Genomic DNA, 24722 nt, shown 5'->3' with positions numbered 1-24722 from the left:
TCAGCTGTTACTTTAGTTACTTTTGGCAGAGAGCTTTTGTAAAATTCATGCTACACTGTAAATCTTTTGACCAGCCACTTTGCACAGACTTTCAGGTCAAGGTGAAGATGAGCTTTCCACACTTGCGTATTCAGAAATACTGTCAGTTGGGAAGGATAAGCAACATTTATCATTTACTTTTGCTGGAGCCCATTATACTGAGCTTTGTGACTTAGGCTATGTCTACACTGGCAATTGAACAACCCCCTTACCCCCCCCCCCAAAAAAAAAAAAGAAAAGAAAAGAAAAAGTTTTGCTGCAACAAGCACCAGGTTGAACAACACATTCTTCTTCGAGTGATTGCTCACATCCATTCCAGTTAGGTGTGCGCGCCGCGCGTGCACGTTCGTCGGAAACTTTTTACCCTAGCAACTCCAGTGGGCCGGCAGGTCGCCCCCTGGAGTGGCGCCGCCATGGCGCCCAATATATATCCCTGCCGGCCCGCCCGCTCCTCAGTTCCTTCTTACCGCCGTGTCGGTCGTTGGAACTGTGGAGCGCGGCATAGCTGTCCTCCACGTCCCTAGCTCTCCTAGTTATCTATCGTTATCTATCGTTATCTCTAGTTTCATTATAGTTGTTAATTAGTTTGTTAAGTTGATAGTTAAGTTAATTAGTTGTAAAGTACTTCTATCGCCGGGGGCTTAGCCCTTCCCGGCACCCGGCACCGGGCTCATGCCTGGTTCGCCGGGCTTCAAGCAGTGTGCGGCCTGCAAGAAGCCTATGCCTACCAGCGATCCCCACGAAGCGTGCCTGAAGTGCCTCGGGGAATCGCACAGATCCGACAAGTGCCGCATCTGTAAGGCCTTTAAGCCGAGGACAAAGAAGGAGAGGGATCAAAGGCTCCGAACTCTCCTAATGGAGGCGGCACTTGACCCGACGGCTTCGCAGGCCGTGGTATCGGCACCGGCACCGGATCGCTCCGGCACCGAGAAGACTCCTCGGCACCGACCCTCTCCGGCACTGGAGCCAGAGCCAAGGCCGTCGAAGTCTAATACTCCGGCCAGGCAGACCCGGCTAGAGCGCCCGGCCTCGACATCGGCCGCGGCGCCGCCGGCACCGTCAGCACCGTTGACTCCGGGCCCGGCGGGTCCGTTGAGTCCGGTGCCGCCGAGCTCCCCCATGAGATCTGGGGTTGAGATAGTGGTCCCGTCCACACCGGAGACCTTCGCCTCGGCTCGGGACCTTATTGCCCTGACGGAGCCTACTCGGCTGCCACCCCCGGTACCTCCGGTGCGGGTCGTGTCCAGAGGCAAGCCCATGATGTCGGCACCGCCCAGAGACAGTCGTTCCCGATCCAGGTCCCGACGTCTTGGGCGCTCCAGATCCCGACGCCGCTCGCAGTCCCGGCACCGCTCCCCTCAGCGGTACTGGTCGCACTCGCGGCACCGGTCGCATCGAGAAGGTCGCGGTCAGGCTCCAGTCGACACCGGCACCGCGACTCCAGGAGCAGGTCCCGACGCTACTCGCCGCACCGGTCGACCTCCCGGCACCGAGCTGGTGGCAGGTCCCGGTCCCGGTCTCGCTCGACCTCCCGGCACCGAGCTGGTGGCAGGTCCCGGTCGACCTCCCGGCACCGAGCTGGTAGCAGGTCCCGGCACCGAAGCGGCGCCCGGCACCGAAGCGGCGCCCGGCACCGATCAGGATCACGGCACCGATCAGGATCACGGCACCGTGACAGATCCCGGTCCCGATCCCGATCCCGGCACCGGTATGACTCCCGGTACCGGTCCCCGGCACCGAGACGATCCTCCGTGCCGGCCCGCGCAGACCCGTACCATCCAGGGTCGGCCCCACCGTGGCCCTCGAGACAGCCGTCCGTATCCTCCCAGACGGACAGCGGCTATGCGCTGGGCACCGACCGGCAGGTGGCGCTGTTTGGTGATCCGCCGCTGCAGGACCAAGGCCCACAACAGTGGGGATTCTGGACACCCTGGGCGTACCATCAGGCCCAGGGCCCCCAGCAGCTCCCTCCTAGGCCGGCGACTGCGGAGCGTAGGGCCCCGGAAGCCTCGTTGTCTCGCCCCCCTCCCTCCCCGGAAGGGGAGGAAGGGTCCAAGCAGCAGGACTCCGCTGTGGCTCCGGAGGCAGAGGCGAGGGCTGAGGAAGACCCTCAGTTAGACACTCTCGGGCCGGGGGTCTCATCATCCTCCTCCACGGATGAGGCGGTGGCGGGTACCTCCTCCAACAGTCCCCCCCCGCTGGATCTCAGGGCGCACCAAGACCTCCTCAGGCGATTGGCTCAAAATCTGAGTCTGCAGGCGGAGGAGGTCTCGGAGATAGAGGATCCAATTGTAACCATCATCTCCTCTGATGCTCCCACCAGGGTCGCCCTGCCCTTTATACGAACCATCCAGGCCAACGCCAACACCATCTGGCAGTCTCCGGCCTCCATCCCTCCGACAGCAAAAGGCGTCGAGAGGAAGTACATGGCCCCTTCCAGGGGATACGAATATCTCCATGTACACCCGACCCCGTGTTCACTGGTGGTTCAATCGGTGAACGATAGGGAGCGTCATGGCCAGGAGGCTCCGGCCCCCAAATCAAGAGAGGCCAGGCGGATGGACCTCCTTGGCCGTAAGGTGTATTCGGCTGGGGCGCTGCAGCTCAGGGTCTCCAACCAGCAGGCCCTGCTGAGCAGATATGCCTTTGATTCCTGGGTGGCAGTGGACAAATTTAAGGAGCTGCTGCCACAGGATGCTCGCCAAGAGTTTACGGCCATCTTGGACGAAGGCAAGAAGGTCGCACGCACGGCCTTGCAAGCCTCCTTGGACGCTGCGGACTCGGCTGCCCGTACCCTTGCGTCAGGTGTTACGATGCGTCGCATCTCCTGGCTGCAGGTTTCCGGCCTTCCGCCGGAGCTCCAGCATACCATACAGGACCTTCCTTTCTAAGGCCAGGGCCTATTTTCTGACAAAACAGACCCCAGACTCAAGAGTCTGAAAGATAACCGAGTCGTTATGCGGTCCCTCGGGATGCACACTCCCGTGACGCAGCGTAGACCCTTCCGGCCGCAACAACAACAACAACAACGCAGGCCGTTTTCCCAGTTCCGCCAGCGGCAGGACCTTTACAGGCGCCGCGGCAGGAACGGGAGGCGCAGGCAGTCGGGGAACCAAGGGGGGCAGAACCAAGGCTCCTCAAAACCCCCGCCTGGTCCTAAACCTTCATTTTGAAGGTGCGCTCGAGGGCGCAGTAACAGTTTCCCCTATGGATCCTTCCCCCCCGTTTTCCAACCGCCTTTCGTTTTTCCTCCCGGCGTGGTCCCAAATAACATCGGACCGCTGGGTCTTAAGCGTGGTGCAGACGGGATACCGCCTGCAGTTTGTTTCGTTTCCTCCTTCCCGCCCTCCTTCCTCGTCCCTCTTCAGGGACCCCTCTCACGAGCAATTCCTTCGGCAGGAGGTGCAGACGCTCCTCAGCAAAGGAGCTATAGAGGCGGTTCCGGAAAACGAGAAAGGCAAGGGGTTTTATTCCCGCTACTTTCTGATCCCCAAGGCCAAGGGGGGCCTCAGGCCTATCCTCGACCTGCGAGAGCTCAACAAATACCTCGTGAAGTTGAAGTTCCGCATGGTATCCCTGGGGACCATTATTCCATCCCTGGATCCGGGAGACTGGTACGCCGCCCTCGACATGCAGGACGCGTATTTCCACATTGCCATTTGGCCGCGCCACAGACGCTTTCTCCGCTTCGTTGTGGGGGCTCTTCATTATCAATTTGCAGTCCTCCCGTTCGGCCTGTCCACGGCCCCGAGGGTGTTTACAAAATGCATGGCAGTTGTCGTGGCGCATCTTCGGCGCAACCGTGTCCACGTGTTCCCTTATCTGGACGATTGGTTGATTCGGGGCACGTCGGAACAGCAGGTGACCAGCCATGTCCGCGTGATCACCGGCATGTTTGCGAGTCTGGGCCTGTTGATAAACACAGACAAGTCCACCCTGAGGCCCTCTCAGAAGGTGGAATTTATCGGGGCCGTCCTGGACGCCACTGTGGGCAGGGCCTCGCTGCCTCTGCAGCGGTTCCAGACCATGGCGGCGATCGTTCAACGCTTGCGGTCAGCCCCGTTGACGTCAGTGAGGACATGTCTAACCCTGTTAGGCCACATGGCGGCGTGCACCTTTGTGACCGACTACGCTCGGCTCCGCATGAGACCTCTCCAGCTGTGGCTTATCAGTCATTACAGGCCGGCAAGGCAACCGTTAGACATGTTACTCACAATCCCCCAGAAGGTCTTAGATTCCCTCGGCTGGTGGTTGGACCAGTCCGTATTGTGTGCGGGTCTTCCCTTTCACCCTTCTCAGCCCTCGGTATCCCTGACAACGGATGCCTCAGATCTAGGCTGGGGGGCCCACCTAGGGACCCTGCGGACGCAGGGACTGTGGTCTCAGGAGGAGGTGGGGCTACACATCAACATGAGGGAGTTGAGAGCGGTCCGCCTTGCTTGCCAAACGTTTTGTCATCAGCTTCAGGGTCGTTGTGTATCCGTGTTCACGGACAACACGACGACCATGTATTATATCAACAAGCAGGGCGGCACCAGGTCCTCCTCCCTGTGCCTCGAGGCGATACGACTCTGGGACTTTTGCGTAGCCCACTCCATTCACCTCAGGGCTTCCTTCCTTCCCGGAGTACGGAACACGCTGGCGGATCGATTGAGCAGATCCTTCCTGTCACACGAGTGGTCCCTTCGCCCGGACGTCGCTCTCTCCATTTTCCGGAGGTGGGGTTATCCCCGGGTGGACCTCTTTGCGTCCAAGGGGAACAGGAACTGCCAAGCGTTCTGCTCCTTTCAGGGCAGGGAGCCGGGGTCGATAGCGGATGCCTTCCTCATCCAGTGGTCGACCCACCTGTACTATGCGTTTCCTCCGTTCCCTCTGGTTCACAAGGTCCTCCTGAAGGTGCGCAGAGACAGGGCTCGTGTGATCATGGTGGCCCCGGCATGGCCCAGACAGCACTGGTACACCATGCTGCTGGACTTGGCCGTAGCCGACCCAGTTCCCCTGCCCCTTCATCCGGACCTGATTACACAGGACCACGGGTCTCTCTGTCACCCAGACCTGCAGTCGCTGCACCTAGCGGCGTGGCTCCTGCGTGGCTAACTGGTTCCGAGCTGCGCTGCTCCACGCCCGTGAGAGAGGTGCTCTTGAGCAGCAGGAAACCGTCCACAAGAGCCACGTATTCGGCGAAATGGAAACGCTTCTCCTGTTGGTGCGTAGAGAAAAAATCTCCGCCCTATGGAAGTTTCGGTAACCGAAATCTTAGACTATGTTTGGTCCCTCAAAGAGCAAGGTCTGGCCTTATCGTCGTTGCGAGTCCATCTAGCAGCTATCTCCACCTTTCACCCGGGTGCGGACGGTCGCTCCGTTTTTTCTCACCCGACGGTGTCGAGATTCCTTAAAGGGCTGGAACGGTTATTCCCTAACGTCCGTCCCCCTGCTCCAACCTGGGATCTTAACCTGGTGTTGTCCCGGCTCATGGGGCCCCCCTTTGAGCCGTTAGCTACTTGCTCCCTGCTTTACCTCTCTTGGAAGGCTGCCTTTCTAGTAGCTATCACCTCAGCTAGACGGGTGTCGGAACTCCGAGCCCTTGTGGTAGACCCCCATACACGGTCTACCACAAAGACAAGGTGCAGCTTAGACCGCACCCTGCCTTTCTACCCAAGGTGGTCTCAGCCTTCCACGTCAGCCAAGAGATTTTCCTCCCGGTTTTTTTCCCCAAAACCTCACTCCTCAGGCAGGGAGCAGCAGCTCCACTCGCTGGATGTCCGTAGAGCTCTCGCGTTCTACATAGAGAGGACCAAACCCTTCCGCAAATCCCCCCAGCTTTTCGTGGCGGTAGCGGACCGTATGAAAGGGCTTCCTATCTCCTCCCAGAGGTTATCCTCGTGGGTTACGTCCTGTATCAGGACCTGTTATGACTTGGCCCATGTCCCTACGGGCCGTGTGACTGCGCATTCTACCAGGGCGCAGGCGTCGTCGCTGGCTTTCCTCGCCCGTGTACCCATCCAGGAAATCTGTCGGGCAGCGACCTGGTCATCGGTCCACACCTTTGCTTCCCACTACGCCCTGGTACAGCAGTCGAGAGAGGATGCGGCCTTCGGAACTGCAGTGCTCCATGCCGCGACTTCTCACTCCGACCCCACCGCCTAGGTATGGCTTGGGAGTCACCTAACTGGAATGGATGTGAGCAATCACTCGAAGAAGAAAAGACGGTTACTCACCTTTGTAACTGTTGTTCTTCGAGATGTGTTGCTCACATCCATTCCACACCCGCCCTCCTTCCCCACTGTCGGAGTAGCCGGCAAGAAGGAACTGAGGAGCGGGCGGGCCGGCAGGGATATATATTGGGCGCCATGGCGGCGCCACTCCAGGGGGCGACCTGCCGGCCCACTGGAGTTGCTAGGGTAAAAAGTTTCCGACGAACGTGCACGCGCGGCGCGCACACCTAACTGGAATGGATGTGAGCAACACATCTCGAAGAACAACAGTTACAAAGGTGAGTAACCGTCTTTTGTCGGCAGGAGACACTGCTCGTTGTGGGTGGAAGTTTTTTGTCGGAAGGCCATGTTGCTAAAAGCTGTGTAGTGTAGACATAGCCTTAGAAATCAAACTAAGCAAAGCTGCCTCACATTTATATTTTTTAAAAAAGACTGGTGACTTTCTAAAGTGCAAGCTATGGGATTTAAATAAAACAATTTTTTTAACACAATTTTTTTAAAACCTGTTTTTTAGTGTTCTTGAAGTTGAGAAGACACTGGTGCTTGCTGAAAAAGGTAGTCAAGAAGATGAGGATAATGAAGTAGAACTTCTGGTTGCTGGAAAAAAATTTCGCATCCTAGCAACCATGAACCCAGGAGGCGACTTTGGAAAAAAAGAGGTAAATTCTGAGAGGTCACTGGAATTATGACCAGAATGTGCAGCATGCACATGGTATAGATCCCAGCATGCAGTGTTGCATATTGGAGTCTGTCTCCTGGCTCTAAAGGAGGACTAAGGTGTGTCTTTCTTCCACCACCCGTGTACTGTTATTTTGACAATGTAAACGAGCACTCAACAAAGTATCAACAAAGAAAAGTCTGGACACTAAATCATATAAATAGACTTAATATGGAGAACACTTTAAGTAAATGAAGTGTAACTCGCAAAGGAAACTATGTACAAATCCAGTTCTTGCAGTGGAGTCTTTATGGTGGTGTGGGGATGCAATGACAGATTGTGCTCCTGGCGCAGACAAAAACTGACAACTAGAAGTTGTCACGTAGGGTCTCCAAAAAATGGACAAATCCCAGTAGGGCAAGTTTTCCCACAAAATAAGACTACAGTTCTCAGGTAACCCCTTATAGACTCATAGGTCAGAAGGGACCAATATGATCATCTAGTCTGACCTCCTGCACAAGGCAGGCCACAGAACCCCACCCATCCAATTTTGTAACAACCCCTAACCCAGGACCGAGTTATTGAAATCCTCAAGATTGGTTTGAAGACCTCAAGCTGCAGAGAATCCACCAGCAAGCGACCCGTGCCCCACGCTGCAGGGGAAGGCGAAAAACCTCCAGGGCCCCTGCCAATCCGACCTGGAGGAAAATTCCTTCCCGACCCCAAATATGGCGATCAGCTAAACCCTGAGCATGTAGGCAAGACTCACCAGCCAGCACCCAAGAAGGAATTCTCTGCAGTAACTCAGTTCCCATCCCATCCAACATCTCCCCGCAGACCATTGGGCAGACCTATCTGGTGGTAATCCAAGATCAATTGCCCTAATTAACGATCCTATCATAACATCCCCACCATATACTTATCGAGCTTTGTCTTAAAGCCAGAAAGTCTTTTGCCCCCACTACTTCCCTCGGAAGGCTGTTCCAGAACTTCACTCCCCTAATGGTTAGAAACCTTCGTCTAATTTCAAGTCTAAACTTCCTAATAGCCAATTTATACCCATTCGTCCTCGTGCCTACATTAGTACTAAACTTAAATAATTCCTCTCCCTCCCTAACGTTAACCCCCCTGATATATTTATATAGAGCAAGCATATCCCCCCGCAGCCTTCTTTTGGCCAGGCTAAACAAGCCAAGCTCTTTGAGTCTCCTTTCATAAGGCAGTTTTTTCCATTCCTCGGATCATCCTTGTAGCCCGTGTCTGAACCTGTTCCAGTTTGAATTCATCCTTCTTGAACATGGGACACCAGAACTGCACACAGTATTCCAGATGGGGTCTCACCAACGCCTTATATAACGGTACTAACACCTCCTTATCCTTGCAGGAAATACCCCGCCTGATGCATCCCAAAATCGCATTTGCTTTTTTAACAGCCGTATCACATTGGCGACTCATAGTCATCCTGCTATCAACCAGTACCCCAAGGTCCTTCTCCTCCTCCGTCGCTTCCAACTGATGCGCCCCCAACGTATATCCAAAATTCTTACTATTAATTCCTAAGTGCATGACCTTGCACTTTTCACTATTGTATTTCATCCTATTTCTATTACTCCAGTTTACAAGGTGGTTCAGATCTTCCTGAATAGTATCCCTGTCCTTCTCCGTGTTAGCAATACCCCCCAGCTTTGTGTCATCCGCAAACTTTATTAGCACATTCCCGCTCTTTGTGCCAAGGTCAGTAATAAAAAGGTTAAATAAGATCGGTCCCAAAACCGATCCTTGAGGGACTCCACTAGTGACCACCTTCCAGCCTGACAGTTCACCTTTCAATACGACCCGCTGGAGTCTCCCCTTTAACCAGTTCCTTATCCACCTTACAACTTTCATATTCATCCCCATCTTTTCCAATTTAACTAACAGTTCCCCATGCGGAACCGTGTCGAACGCCTTACTGAAATCTAGGTAAATTATATCTACCGCATTTCCTTTATCTAAGTAATCCGTCACCTCCTCACCTTTTTAAAAGTATCTTCATAACCACCTATGGAATGACAGACGTTTGAACTCAAAGCTTCATCTCTTTTACTCCTAGAGAGGGGGCTGTCCATTTAAAAAAAAAAAATCATCATTTTTAGCATGCTAACAATCTACCAGAAAGCCCCGGGTTCAGTAATCAAAGGGAAATTGCCTCTTTATTGCATATGCACTGGTTGATGATTGCTCTTTATAATTCAGCGCAAAGGAGTGATTATGGAAAGGCATTCCAATTCAGCCCTTTACCTATATGGTGGTCTTTCTTTCAAAGGCCAGGAGGACAGATGAGATTATAAAGCTCGTTTGATAGACTGTAACTCTGAAGTTCCATCTCACTCAGATTCTTGCAAGCTATCTCATTTTCTCCTCTGTTCTCTTTCAGTGTTTCAAATGAACAGTTGGTGTGTTCTCTTGGTTTTGCACTAAAAGAGCCACATTTTCTCCTGTTAATGATAGCTATAAACACCCTGTCATTATTAGAAGGAATACTACATTATTTTGAAAAGGAGTCCGTTTATTTACTGTCTTAATAATTCACATGTACTAGAACTACTAGCCTATGGAAGTTTAAATGCAAGCTTAAGTAATGCAGGTCTGTGGTAGTTGTGATATATGCTGGTAGTGGCTATATTGTTATATTTTATTGCCTGCAGCTTTCTCCTGCACTGCGCAACAGATTTACAGAGATATGGTGTCCACAGAGTAACAGTCGTGACGATTTAATACAGATCGTAAAGCACAACCTTCATCCAGGACTGTCTCTGAGCAGAATAAACTACCAAGGTAAGTATAATTTAGTTTTTTATTGAATTTAATCTGTACATGGGAGAGAGAACTGAATTTGAAGATAGATATGGTTTTAGCAGGGATTCACACTAATGTTTCGTCCATCCAAATACAACTATATCTGCAAACAGATTCTGATGCACTGGCCTCTGTTCCTCCCTTCCTAGCATCCCATTGCCATGTGACTGATCAAAAGTTGATAGCAAAGCAATGCAAAGGTCCTCTCCCCACCAGCTGAACTCTGCCCTCCTCTTCAATATCTTATCCTATTTCCCAGGTATTGGAAAGGAGCAAAAGACCAGGACCAGAACTCTCATTTCCTTTGCTACCAACAGCTTGGGTATGTGGTTTGATTTACTGAGCTCTCTCTCGTGTTCCCTTATATTTTGTCTTTGACAGTGCAGACACTGGGTTCCTCCTCCTCTGTTGGTCTGGCAGATAGGAGGATTATCAGTTGCCATCCATAATTTTCCCACTGAAGTGCTCCTTCCTCTGCTGCAGTTAGATACCTGCTTTACTCAAAGCAGCATGCAGAAAGGTGACTTCCATGGGCATATCTGGTATCATTTGTGGTTTTACCAGAGAAGGCTAAAGAAAAGGATTTTGAGGGCGGCGGGGAGCAATGATCACATCATCTGTGCCTCCGGCAGTAGTGATGTGCAGTGGGGAGCCATAAGAGTCCTTCTGCTCTTGTTGAGAGAGAAGCCTTTGCGATTGGCTCAGAGGCTGGATCTATTTCTGGAAATCAGATGAAACTAGCCCCTCAGCTTCTGTTAAGGGTGAGAGAAGTCCCCATGTTGGGAGTCGAGGCTCTACCAGAGGCATCGATGGAAGCAGTTTTCTGCAGCTTTGAAAGGCCTGTAAAATAGGGCGAGGAGCTCACTTGTGGGGAACAGCAACCTTTTCCATGATAGCCTCTGAAGAGGTTTCTTTGAGATTTCCACAAGCTAAAGGGCTTTCATTGTCAAACACCATCCCACTCCTTTAGCTAGCCTGTGGATTACGTGAGTGGCTCAATGACTTATTTCTGCCTGCTAAACCTTTCCAGGACCTTTAGCCTTCACTCCTAGGGTGTACTCTCAGGATTCTTCCATGATTCCAAATTCTCTGCTAAGCTGCTGGTGCTTGCCCTTCCCTTGCTCTAGTAGATCACAGTTCAGAAGAGGGAGAGGTGTTGTTAGAGCTGAGCCCCAGGCTCCATTACAAGGAGCTCAAGCAGCTTGATAACTCTAGCTGTGGCACATTTTTTCCAGAATTCCTTCCCAGTCCCATCTCTCTCTGCAACAGATCCTGTAGACAGCCTGCACCTCTCTGGACATCAGTCAGTGTTTTTGCCATATCTTTCTGGGGTGGGGTTGGGGATTCGGGATTTGCTCATTTGTCAGGAATTTCCCTCTGAAGCATTAGACTAATTTCATTTTAGGAATACCTGGAAGTGAACCCAAACCTTCCTCCTCAGTCCCTAAGCAGAGGCACAGAGATTTGGTACTATCAACCTTTTCCCTCCATGCTTTCCTTATGGGGGAGGATCTTTTTCTCTTTATCCCAGTGGATGATAACTCCTGAATCTTCTTCCTTCATTTTCCAAGTTGCTTTTTTTCTTTCTTTGCTTTTTCCAAGATCAGAGAGGCCTTTTTTTTTTTTTCAAAATTATCTGGGGGTTGGGAACAAGTTTTGAAGGTTACTCTATATTCTTTGTAGCCCCAAGAAAGAAGGAATCAGAGTTATTTTGGGTCCTGTAGTGCGTTGAACCATTTCCTAACCTCAGATTCAAAGTGGAATCTTCCACATCTACCTTGTTGCAATGGATGAGGACCTTTTCAAGCAAGCTTTCAAGCTACTGTAAACAGTTGCTTCTGCTGAAATGCTTATAGCAAATGCGCTTTTTAAAAAAAATAAATTAGTACCCAATAACCAGTTCATCTTTTGCTCACAATTCTATATCTGTGAACCATTCTCAAAGGAGTTTCTGTGTTTTACTAAAGAAACTTTGATTTCAGGAATTAAATCTTGTTAGTTCCTGACATCAGTATGACTTTTTTTTTTTTTTCCCCTGTGCTGTATATAAAATGCATGTGATTAATTTTGTGGATGTATTAGTTTTTAAAGTTTGTTGTAGAGGATTATAAATCTGTTCTTTGCTCTTCTGCTCTCCCCCTTTCATTGAGCACTTTTTGAAGATTGAAAGCATCATACCTGAATGCAAATATTTGTTTTAAAAACAAATCTGAAGAACTTGATTTCTTTTCTGTATTTCAGGGTTCTAGTTGTACAGCTTTGTACTAGAAGTGGCCTATATAATTCAGTTTATAATTGCAACATCTTTTATTTATTTATTTATTTATTGTATTTTAGGGATAGACATAGCTGAGCTGATGATGGACTTTATTGAATGGCTAACCAACCAAGAATTTGGGCGTCAGTGTATTCTCAGTGTCCGAGATGTCTTATCCTGGGTTAACTTTATGAATGTCATGGTAGAAGAAGAGGAGTACAGCCTATTTTACGTTCCTCCTGTGACGTCTTTTGTCCATGCTGCATGCCTGGTGTACATTGATGGAATAGGTTCAGGTAGGTCATCAGTGCTTATCAGAGAAGAGGTGAATATATTTAACTCTTAACATTTTTTTTCTTATTTTGCTCATATTTTTAGACTCATAGACTTCAATGTCAGAAGGGACCATTATGATCATCTAGTCTGACCTCCTGCACAATGTAGGCCACAGAACCTCACCCACCCAGTCCTGTATCAAACCCCTAACCTATGCCTGAGCTATTGAAGTCCTCAAATTGTGGTTTAAAGACCTCAAGGTGCAGAGAATCCTCCAGCAAGTGACCCATGCCCCATGCTGCAGAGGAAGGTGAAAAACCTCCAGGGCCTCTGCCAGTCTGCCCTGGAGGAAAATTCACCAGTCAGACACCAGGAAAGAATTCTCTGTAGTAACTCAGATCCCACCTCATCTAACATCCCATCACAGGCCATTGGGCATATTTACCGCTAATAATCAAAGATAATTAATTGCCAAAATTTAGGCTATCCCATCGTACCATCCCCTCCCCCTATTTGAGTGATATCCCAGTGTTTAGTTTGGTTAAAATGAAGGCATCATGCTTTAGGGTAGGGCATAATTCCTGTGACACAAATATTTGCTTCTACTTGACAATACCTTTAACTTCATATGTTTTTCTTGCCATTTTTAACAGCAGGGGCTTCTTGAATGGTTCAGCAAGCTAAAGTGCTACACACTGCACATATACAAAACTACATTAAAATAACAGTAAGGTTGCAAAGTCAAGCATAGGAAATATACTATGCGAACATGTAATTAAAAACATGTAGTTTTTAATTACATGTTCACATAGTATATTTCCATTGGATCCCTGCAGCCTCATTCAGTGCACAGTATGGACAGGGCTCAATAAAGTAGTAGCTAAACTGATATTATTTTATCCATCTCATTCAGTGTGTGGCCTGAGGCCTTATTTACTGCAGACTATTCAAGCCCTGCTCTGAAGACAGAGTTATTAATTTCCTCTTGGGGCTTTTCTCTGGGAGTCCTCATTGTAGTACTTCAGCGTTTCAGAAATATTAACTTACCTTCGCAACACTCCTATGAGATGAGTGGGTATTAGCCCCATTTTACAGATGGAGTGCCGAGGCAGAGAGAATACAGACAAAATATCCAAAAATGTTGGGTGCCGAATTTGAGGCCCTTAGGACCTGATTTTTCAGTGTACAAAGCACAGCTCCCATTAAGCACAGCTCCCATTAACCCCAGCTGCAGTTGTGGATGCCCAGGTCTTTTGGAAATTAGACCTCAGGGTTTCAAGTCAGAAAATGAGAAACAAACAATGACCACATCTGACAAGTTTAGTTAAGTGATTTGCCTAGCATCACGCAGGGATAGATTTCAACTGCTTTAATCAAGAGAGCATCCCTTCTCTTTGCAATCCCCTCCCTGCTTCCTTATGTACTTCCCAACTTCTGCAAAAAATGAGACAGGGGTCCTACAGACAGTAGCTTCCTCCTTCCCTGCACAACCCTGATTCAGCCCCAGAGCAGGTGTGTCCCGTGCACTGATTGTGTCCAGTGGAAAAAACTGTGTATGATCATGTAAATAAAGACTGTCATAATGCATATACATAAGGGAGCTGAATTAAGGTTGCACAGGCAAACTTAATTCTGGCATTTCCTAACTTTTGAGTGCTTGAGTTTGCAACCTTAATGTTCTTCTGTTGTAGTGTTTTTGAGTGTAAGTTCCTAGGCTTTTAAAGAAGCAAATTGAAAAAAACAGAAATTCTGTCATGGGCTCATATTGACATCCACATGGATCATCAGCAGAGTTGGAACCTTTAGATCCATGGCAGCGACCTTTGCCACTTGCACTCACAGAAGAACTGATAGCAGTTAAGAGGTGCTCATCCTCTGTTGAACACCTCTAAAAGGGATGAGACACTCATTTTCCAGTGGGTTTCCACAGATATTTGCTGACCACAGAGGAGTTGTAAGAGTCAGCAATCATGAGTTCTGTTCCAGGCTCTCAAGGGAAGTGTACTCTAGTGGGTACAAACTCTTCTGCTTATATCCACCCTCCACCAAGCTTGATCCCTTTTTGCCCTGCTCCCTCCAACCTGTCTGGTCCAGTCCTGTCTCTTCCTCACCCATTGCCCCACCCACTCTGTTTCCATTTCTCAGGATTCTCATTCCAGTCCCAGTCTCCTTACCCAGCCTGTCCTAGTCTCCCACAATTCTTTGTCTCAGGTCTCCTTGCCCAGCAAGTCCCAGTTCCCACCCTCCCAGCTCCTTATCCAATCTGTGTCTCTTTCCTTCCCTCCACCCCCATGCTCCTGGGCTTCTCATCCAATTTGTATCCCCATCCCAGTTGCTTTGCCTAATCAGTCCCAGTTCTGACAAGGAACTGGGTACACAGGAAGATCTTTCTTCTCCCTCTGCTTCCTACTCCCAGTCTTCATATCCAGTCAGTACCCCCTTCTCCCATCTCCTTGTCCATTGTAGGGAGTTTCCCTCCTCCCCCCAGACTTGAAAACTGACGAACATAAGCATGTGAATTTTTCCAGTAAATCTGCCTTAAGCAGACATCTGGCATAGAAAATTTCAGTCCAAACTGTTGAAGTTTTGCATAGGTATAAGCTATAAACAGAATCTTATAATGGGAAGTGTCAGGCAACTTTAATAATAGGAAGTGTTACCCAACCCCCACTTAAAATACAGTAGGTTGAGATTAACCTTCACATTTTTGATTTTTAATTGAAGGCAGCAATACAGTTGTGATTGATATTAAGCACCTTGTGCCTTCTGGAAAACCATGCGACTGTATCTGTAGAACTATATTTCATACATGTATATCTCTTTGTTGAATTCACTAACAGTATTTGGTTGAGCTCAGCACAGTGCATTCACTGTAGCTTACTGCACTGCATTTTCTATACTGTTGGCTGGCCGTGTGTTTCTGAATTTTGAAATGAAAACAACTGGCTGTAGTTGGGAATCTTTTTTATTTTTACTTCCTTTTGTTTTCTTTAATATAGGTACAACATCTTGCTCAGCTGATACTGCTTTATCTGCTCGTGAGAAATGTCTGAAATTCTTATGTGAGAAACTTTGCACTATTGTTGAGCTTACAGAATATCAGAAGGATGAACTGAGGATTTATGACAGAACAAAGGAGAGAGAATTTATATGGATGGAAAACTTCATGGGAATCCATCCATTTTTTATACCAAGAGGCAAGTATTGTTTTTTGTGGGGTGGTGGACATTCATCCCATGTTTTGTTTTTAATGACTTATCAAGGACTAGCGTTAGCCCCAAGATATGTGGGGAACTACACTATAATTCATAATGTCTTCTAAAAATAAAGACAGCCTCTTTTCTTTTATAAAAGCGCTGCAGAGTATTTCCAAGCATATCTAATATAATTGTTTCACTCTTTTTAGAAAGCCACAACTGGCTGACCCACTGCAGCAATAGAATTCCAAGGGAGAGTATGTGGGTACCAGGACTGAGTGATATAAGAACCTAGATCTGGGGTCGGCAACCTCTCAGAAGTGGTGTGCTGAGTCGTCTTTACTCACTCTAATTTAAGGTTTCGCATGCCAGTAATACATTTTAACGTTTTTTAGAAGGTCTCTCTCTATAAGTCTGTATATTGTATAACTAAACTATTGTCGTATGTAAAGTAAACAAGGTTTTCAAAATGTTTAAGAAGCTTCATTTAAAATTAATTTAAAATGCTGATCTTACGCCGCTGGCCCGCTCAGCCCACTGCCAGCCTGGAGTTCCATTTACCTAGGCTGGCAGTGGGCTAAGCGGGGCCTGCGGCCGGGACCCCGGCTGTCAAGGAGCCAGCAGCCAGAACCTCAGACTGGCAGCAGGCTGAGCGGGACCAGCGGCCAGGACCCCATACTGGCAGTAGGCTGAGTGGCTCAGCCCGCTGCCTATCTGGGGTTCCGTACGCTGGCTCCTGCCAGCCAGGGTCCCGACTACCAGCCCTGCTCAGCCCGCTGTTGGTCTGGGGTCCCAGCCCTGCCCACATAGAGTGGGTGCCTACCATCTTTCCGGTTTTAGCCCATTCTCTTCCTCTCTCTCTACACTGAGCTGAGGGTGGGAGTGCAGAAGGGTGAAGGGTCTGGCCAGGAGCTAGAATGAGGGAGGGGGCTCAGAGTTGGGGCAGGAGGTTTGGGTATGGAGCGCTTACCTCCCATTTAGTGTGAGGGGTGCAGATGGGAATGTGGGGATGGTGGGGGGTGCAAGAGTCAGGGCAAGGGGATGGGGATGTGTGAGGAGGGTGCAGGAGTCAGGGCTGGGGGCGTGTAAGGGGGATGCAAGAGTCAGGGCATGGAGTGTTGGGGGGAGGTGCAGGGGTCAGGGCAGGGGGCTGGGTGTATGAGAGGGGGGTGCAGGGGTCAGGGCAGAGGGGCATGGGGGGTTCAGGAGTCAGGGCTGGGGGTGTGGGCTGGAGTCCAGCTCACAACAGGGGGCTGGAGGGCATATTGGCCTGATTCCACCCTCATTCCCCAAGGCCCCGTACCTGCTTCTTCTCTGGAGCAGTGACCACGTTCTGGCTCCGCTTCTCCCCCTCCCTCTCCAAGGCCATGAGGTGTTCAGCCGCAGGGAGGGAGAGGAGGAGGGGCAGGGAGGCAGGGGAGGAGGGAGCTTGGCTGTCAGTGGAGGCTGCCCTGCAGCAGCAGCCAGCAGGACCAAGCTTCTGCCTCCTGCCCCTGCAGGAGAGAGCCGTGGGCGGAGATGACCAGGCTGGGCTGGGCCGGATTTTTAATGGTGCACTGCTGCCTGCTGAGGTCCCGGCTGCCGGCCCCGCCCAGCCCGCTGCTGGCCTGGGTTTGGCAGCGGGCTGAGTGGGGCAGGCGGCTGGGACCCCAGCAGGCAGCTGCGTACCATTAAAAATCAGCTCGCATGCCGACCCCTGACCTAGATATTCTTATTGTGCAATATTTGGACCATTCTGTTCATGGCCTGGCTAGGACAATAAGATCTCTTTTCCTCCTAAACACTGATACAGGGCATTCAAACTTCCCTTCCCCTCCCGTTGTTGTCATTGTGCCCATTAGTATACTGGTGACTTGGAGGGACACTACAGTACTGGTGACATTCATGCCTCTCAGTTTGATCGTGGCATAGTTTCTGCAATCCTGTGCTGCAGCTATAATGAAGTCTAAAAGCTTTATTTTTAACTGACGCTGCTTCTCCCTCCATAGCATCTAGAGAATCTAGACCAACAGAACTGGTTTTTTTAGCATTGGACAACCTTGTGTATTGTATTTTACTTTGTTTGGCTACAGGAAGCTGATATTTAAGATTCCATCCACAAAGTAGATGGAAAATGTACTGTATTGGAGATCATTAGTGTCTGCTTATAGAAGAACTAGGTGAGTTATGGTCTATAGCCTATGAGATACCAAGACCACACAAATTCACCAGGTGTCTTGTTGCTGCTGCAAGCTAGTAGTTTCGGTCAGTTGTTGAGTGAAACTGTTTTCTCTAGGCAGCTTCTGTCAGAAAAGCGGTCATCGGGCCCTTGTATAAGAAACCATTTCTTGACACTGGTAGTCCTACAAATTACCGTTGGGTTTTGAGCCTTTTTTGTAGGTAAACGTGATTGAGAAGGTTTTGAAGAAGTGGCTCTCGTGTTATTTTGAAACTTCTGATTTCCTGGATCCCTAGGGTTTTATTTCAGTGTATGATAGTGTCTGTCTGCATGGGTTTTCTTGGCCATAGATCTCTTTGTGACCGACTAAATTCTGCTGTCTGTTCAATGACTTTATTAGACCTACTAGTTGCTTTTCCTGCTGTTTACTGCAGGGTGATACTGAGCTGTCTGTGAACGGTGGAATGAGTGGATGGGGTTATTTAGCATCTCTTTCCTCCTTTCTGAGAAGTCCAACAACAATGGTGTTGGGGAAATTGCATGTCATCCTGCAGAGTTTTCATAAGAGATCAGGTTTCATCTTATTGTCTTCTCTTCTCCCTCTTGTCTCTTCAAACTTATTTAGGGAAGAGGGCTGGGTTCCATGTTTAATTCTGCAGGACATGATATGAATTCGAGATTTCATAATCCCATCAGTCCACAGCATTGGGGGATGCCATTAAGATTAGTGGGATGTTTGCACAGAGATCAAGTGAGAAACACAGCCATTATGTAGTAAATTGAACTTCTATTTATTCAGCACATCATTGGCATATTCTATATCACTTACAAATTAAAATCTGCTCCTGTTTAGGCCACAACTACTTCTTTTCTGTTCTTTTTTTTCTCTACTTTTCATTATCTTCTTTTCTATTTTTCACTCTCCTTCTTCCCTCTGTGTATCTCCTCTGTTCTCTCTGCATTTTCTTCCTTGAACCAACTCCTAATTCCCTTTCCCCGTAGGGCTTTACACCTATCCTTTTGCTGTTCCATTTGCTAAAGTAATCAGCAATGGAATAATTAATGTTGACATTGAAGTGTGGTCATTTTGCATTAAAGTTGACAACTCTAGTCTGCTTAATAGTGGACAATAAAGTTCATACCCCTGAGTTATTATTTGAGGATATTTTTTTCTGACTTGGCAGATATCATGGCATCAGTTACACTCAGTTCATGTTTGGAAGATTGTCTCTGTTGCCATGAGGACTAGAAACCCTTCTAAAAAAATAAAAGCTAAGATTTTGCACAATCTGAATGCGTCGTGCGGGCCACATACATCATGTGGGTTGTGCATTTTGATGCCTCTGATAAAAACCACATTAATGGATTGGTACTGTAGTACCAATTGTGCTGATAGATAAAATCCAGGTCTTTCATCAAATCCAGGCAGTACAGTCTCTCTGCTTATCCAGTGTCTGCCTGAGAGGCATGAGTCAAAGTGAAATGCCCGAAGTTCAACCCAGAAAAAAGAGAGGTGATGCTGGTGGGTAACGGGAGAACTGATCTGTGGTTGTGAGGAGTTATTTGCTATGAAGTGCTGTGCCTTCCCTTAATCAAAGGTCTGCAGCGTAGGGATTATTTTGGACCCTTATTTGCTACAATCTCTGATCCAAGTGTCAATATTTTTTTCTATCTGCACCTGGTTAGGAGGTTGTGATCTGTGTTCCCCCATGCAATCCTTGTCACTTTCTAGATTGGGTGACTCTAATGCACCTCTAAAGACTACCAGAAATATTTGGGTAGTGCAGGACACAGCAGCCTAGCTGTTTAGCTATGCTGAGCGTGCTGCTCCTGTGCTCTTTATGCTGCAGTGGCTTATTTATGTCCAGATGAACGGGAGATTATTGGCTTTTCTGAAGCTCTGTATATGGTTTGGGTCCTGACTATGTAAGAGCTCACTTTCCCTTCATACTTTCATTACTGATGAGGTTAAAGGTGGTGTTTCTGTAACTAGATTTGCAGACCAGGGGAATAAGGAAGGGTGTTTCACTCAGCGCCATTTGACTAGAAGTTGCTGCCAGCTCTTTGGGAAAAGCCTCTATCTGAGTAAAATTTGAATGACTGGAAAGAGAAGTGGATGGAGGTGTTACCTAGACGTGTGCTCTTTAGTGTGCCATCATGGGGGTTGCAAATTTGGAGATTATCCTTTTGGTGGAGCCAGTTATTGGCAGGATAATATATTTTGATTGTGATTTTACTGATGTAAAGTCTCTCTTTTAGGCAGCAGGCATGTCAATTTTATTTAAACAAAAATAAATGTGTGGGTAAATGGAGAGATCTAATGTAAAGAGAAATGGAAGAGTTCGAAATAGGAAGTTTGTCATATAATGCACACTCTTTTGGAAGGATGGAATGTTTTCAAGTGTTTATAATAAGTAAGGAGAAATGTGCTGAATAGAAAAGAGTGGTAGGAGTAAGGGTGCTGACTCGTAATTCATTTGGCTAACTTTTATTTTATAACACTGCACAATTCAGAGCAGTGGTATCCAGTCTTATTATGCAGGAAGGCCATATAAACCTAAACCTAACCCTAAATCTGTGTGGGATGAACAGATTCTACATATTTGACATGCATCCGATGAAGTGTTCGTATTCACCCACGAAAGCTCATGCTTCAATACATCTGTTAGTGTGTAAGATGCCACAGGACTCTTTGCTGCTTTTAGAGATCCAGACTAACACGGCTACCCCTCTGATACATATTTGAATAAGTTTAAAGTCACCTGTATTGATTTATATTTTAAGTTCAGCTTGTTTCATATGTATTTAGATAGGATATTTCTCAATTGTACAGTATTATCTATTTGCACTCTTGTGCAAACTAAAATGATGTAATCATGATGACAAAATACTAATGAATTGGCTGTTAGTATATTCTGTTTAAGCAGGCTACAGGCCTTATGAAATGCCCTGGTGGGCCTTAGATTGAGCACCCCTGGTTTAGAGCATGTCTCTGTTGTATAACCAGTGCCTAACTTGGAACATTCAAAAACACTGTGACAGGCATTGTTCCCTCTAATTTTTCCCATGCATGTGCAGAATGAATTTTATTATGTGCACCAATATGGAGGTGATGTGTGGTAGGGGTGGGGCCAGAGGTTCAGTGTGTGGGAGGGTGCTCTGGGCTGGGGCGGAGGAAATCAGGGTGCAGGAGGGGGTACAGGGCTGGGACAGAGGGGTGAGGCTCCAGCTGAGGGTGAAGGTTCTGGAGTGGGGCTGGGGATGAGAGGCTTGGGGTGCAGGCTGCTCCCGATCACAGTGGGGAGAGGACCCCCCTCCCTCCCTCCAGCCATCTCCCTGCAACAGCACCTGGGCTGGGGCTGGGAGAGAGGCGCCTCTCCCCGGCCACAGCAGCACCTGGGCTGGGGGAGAGAGTCTCTCCCCGGCCCTGGAGTGCATCTCTCCCTAGCTGCAGGAGCTCTGGGGTTGTGGGAGAGCTGCCTCTCCCTGGCCGTGGCAGCTTTGGGGCTGGGGGAGAGCATCTCTTCGTACCCCTCCCTGGTCGCAGCAGCTCTGGGGCTGGGGGCCATGGCAGAGGCACCTCACCCCACTGCAGGTCTGAGCTCCTGTGTGGCCCTTGATGGGCAGCTGTGCAGCCACGCAGCTTAGAGGGAATTTAGGTGACAGGCTCTTTTAAATACATCTAATCACCTAATCTTATACAAACTTATACATGGTTTACTTTCTAGGATAACTGGCACCCAAAAGGGGAGAATACTTCTTTCCTAGGAAACAAATATCAAAATCTTTAAAGAAGGATAGTGACTAACACCTTGCATACGTGAGAAATGATGTTTTACTATTGAAATTACAGTGAGCTCTAAAGGTGGAGGTTTCTGATGGGCAAGAAGACTAATGCTTTCTCCAGGTTGTGTTCTATAACCAGAGTAAAGAAAATCCTTGCATGAGAGGACGCTTAACTTTGTCTCACAAAACTGGCAGTGTGTGAACAGATTCATAAACTTTCCCATAAAACATAGGGCCACATTTTTAAAAAGCTGCCTCTAATTTTATACTTGCAGCCAGTTACAAGCCAAACAGAGCATTTTTATAGACTTGATTTTCAGACCCCAGCCACCAGTTTGGTACATGAACACCTACAGGTTTTAAAATTCCATATTCAAAATGCATTGCAAAGTGCATGTGCAGGTATTTGTGTGTATGCGCAAAATTATGCATGAACAAATGGAGACTGTGCTGAGATCGAACCGAGTATCAAACACTAAATATGTCTGCCCTATTTGTGAGGATAGATGTTTGATACATAATTTATTTACTGGTCTATCTTCCATCGCAAGCTGAAGTAGTGTGAAAAAGCAGTAGGCAAGTTAATAGGTCGTTAGAAAATGTGATCTAAAATATTCTAAATGTCTGTAATATTTAGTCTGTGGTTTAATTTTTGTTTTGCTTTCTCTTCATCTTAGGCCCTGTTTTTCAGAGGAATAGTGTTTCAGATTATGCTTTAAATGCAGGAACTACAGCAATGAATGCACAAAGGCTGTTAAGAGCCTTGCAGCTTAACAAACCCATTCTCTTGGAAGGGTCTCCAGGCGTGGGCAAGACCAGTCTAGTAGCAGCACTGGCAAAGGCTTCAGGAAATTGCCTTGTTCGAATCAACCTGTCTGAGCAAACGGTAAGGTAAAATGTTACCCTGATTGATTTTTTTTTTTTTAAAGTATGTATAGATACATATGTGAAATATTATTTTGGTTTCTAATTTTATGAAGCCTGAGTGGTTACACGTGTAAACTCAGATGTTGAGTCATAAGTATCTAGCTTCCCTCATCAGTCTTGAGATTAAACTAAGGAGAAGTGAAGTGTCATGAAAGAGCAGATTGCTGCTGTTATTTCCAGAAACTCTGTATTGTGCTGATTACAATGTGGAGATCATAACGTAAACGCATATAGCTTGATTGTTACAAACTTGTTTGAAAGACTTAAGCTGTAGTGTAGCCATAGCCTAAGGCAATATAAATTATATTGCTTGGGTATGAATTAACCTGCCCCCCGCCTGGAGCAACATAATTTATGCCAATTTAAAGGCCGGCATGGATAGTGCTACGTTGGCGGGAGAGCTTTTCCTGCTGACATAGTTACTGCTGCTTGTTGGGGGTGAATTAATTAAGTTGATGGGAGATCTCTCTCCCATTGACTTAGAGTGGCTACACAGAGATCTTATAGCAGTGCAGCTGCATCGGTGCAGCTGTGCTGCTCTAAGATCTCTAGGGTAGTCATAGCCTTTGTTAGAGGCTGGCGTTCATGTTCTTGCATTGTTTTGCTTACTGTATTTGGTGACTGAAGTCCCAAAGATGTAGAATATCTTCTTGTAACTCTCATTGATTTTAAATGCATACATAGATCTTAGCTTTTAAAAAATAAGAAAAATCAAAGCAAGCTTGAAATCTGGTAACCTGTTATGTAGTTTGTAAATCTTTGCTTTCTTCCTCTACTTCTCCAAGGATGTGACAGATTTATTTGGGACAGACTTGCCTGTGGAAGGTGGAAAGGGAGGAGAATTTGCCTGGCGTGATGGACCCCTGCTTGCAGCATTAAAGGATGGACACTGGATTGTGTTAGATGAGGTGATTTGCAAGACTGGCACACCAATAAAATGGGAATATTTAGGAAAAGAGAAGTGGTGATTTATGGGTGTTTAGGGTAAAATTTTCACAACCAGCTAAATTACATGCTTGGAAGTGCGTGAATCATCTTTGAAAATGAGACTTAGGCTCCTAATTCCCCTGACTTTCAGTGAGAGATAAGCTCCTAAAAGTCTGCAGTCACTTTTAAAAATGGATTTAGGCTCTTAAGTCGCTTAAGCACTCTTGCAAATGTTACCCTTAAACTCTGAATGCAAGTTATTTCTTTAAAAAAATGTAGCAACATATGCATTCCTCATGGAGACCTGGACTACAGTTATACTAAGTATGAAGTTTTGAAAAGAAATTGTCTTTTTAGCTATTTTGTATTTAACAAAAACACAAAGCACCCTAATTTCCTCTGTTGTGCGAAAAACACAATTTTTAAGCATTTGTGTAACATAAATATCTCAACTGGCTTTATTAACCTGATAAAACATTTAATCTGTGGATTTACGAGTAGCATGAAAATAGTTCAAAAGTAAAAATGAATGCTTGAAAATAGACATTTATAATACAATGATGCTCAGATACCTTGGTGAGGGCATGGTAGAAGAATTTAAATAGAACAGAAAAACCTTATCTTACCACTAGTGCAGTGCCATAATGTGGGATTTGTTAGCTGTGGATAGTCATGTATGACGGTGTTTTGGACAGGCAAGGAAAGTTGAATCACATTTGTGTTTAAATTACAGCTTGCTAAAGTGGAGTGCTACTTTTGAACAGCATTATTTTATCTTATTTCTTTTTTCGAATAGTTGAACCTGGCTTCCCAGTCTGTATTAGAAGGACTAAATGCCTGCTTTGACCACCGAGCGGAGATTTACATCCCAGAATTAGGGATGAGTTTTCATGTGCAACATAAGAAGACGAAGATCTTTGGATGCCAGAATCCCTACAGACAAGGAGGTGGAAGAAAGGGGCTGCCCAAGTCCTTTCTTAATAGATTTACACAGGCAAGTCATGCATTCATTTCAGGCTATGCCTATGGTTCATTTTTGTGTCCTTCTCGTGATGAAACCCACATCCACACTACATAAATTCCCCCATGTGTTCTTGGTCCTGCAGGTATATGTTGATCCACTTTCAGCTGCAGATATGGAGTTCATTGGGAATACCTTGTTTCCTGCCATCGACAAAAATATTATTGCTAAAATGGTTGCTTTCAATAACAAGGTAAAATATGTTTACTATTCGGATTTGTACTGATGAAATCTGTTGTCTGAGGTAGGCAGAACATGTGAGAGACATTTTAAAAAAAAGTATACAAAGTAGTTTTGGGGTGACAATGTTGACAGGTGAATTTGAAAAATAATTGTTTTCACTGAGAGTGGGCTATTCTAGAAACATTAGGGAAAACCAAAGCTTTGTTTTTACAAAACTGAGTTACGTTCCTGTTTCTGGAC

General features: G+C 47.3%; 1 protein-coding gene across 1 annotated transcript in view; it reads left to right on the top strand.

Moving 5' to 3' along the window:
- MDN1 (midasin AAA ATPase 1) overlaps positions 1–24722 on the top strand; it is a 173557-nt gene that overhangs the window by 70233 nt on the left and 78602 nt on the right. Inside the window, 8 exon segments of the mRNA XM_030558327.1 lie at positions 6769–6913; positions 9600–9729; positions 12088–12303; positions 15283–15480; positions 22102–22310; positions 23137–23259; positions 24075–24272; positions 24385–24492. Of these exon segments, the coding sequence (XP_030414187.1) occupies positions 6769–6913; positions 9600–9729; positions 12088–12303; positions 15283–15480; positions 22102–22310; positions 23137–23259; positions 24075–24272; positions 24385–24492 (1327 nt within the window).

Source organism: Gopherus evgoodei, chromosome 3, assembly GCF_007399415.2.
Source record: "Gopherus evgoodei ecotype Sinaloan lineage chromosome 3, rGopEvg1_v1.p, whole genome shotgun sequence".
NCBI lineage: Eukaryota > Metazoa > Chordata > Testudines > Testudinidae > Gopherus > Gopherus evgoodei.
The sequence above is the reverse complement of the archived record's forward strand: the minus strand, read 5'-3'. Positions and strand labels throughout refer to the sequence as shown.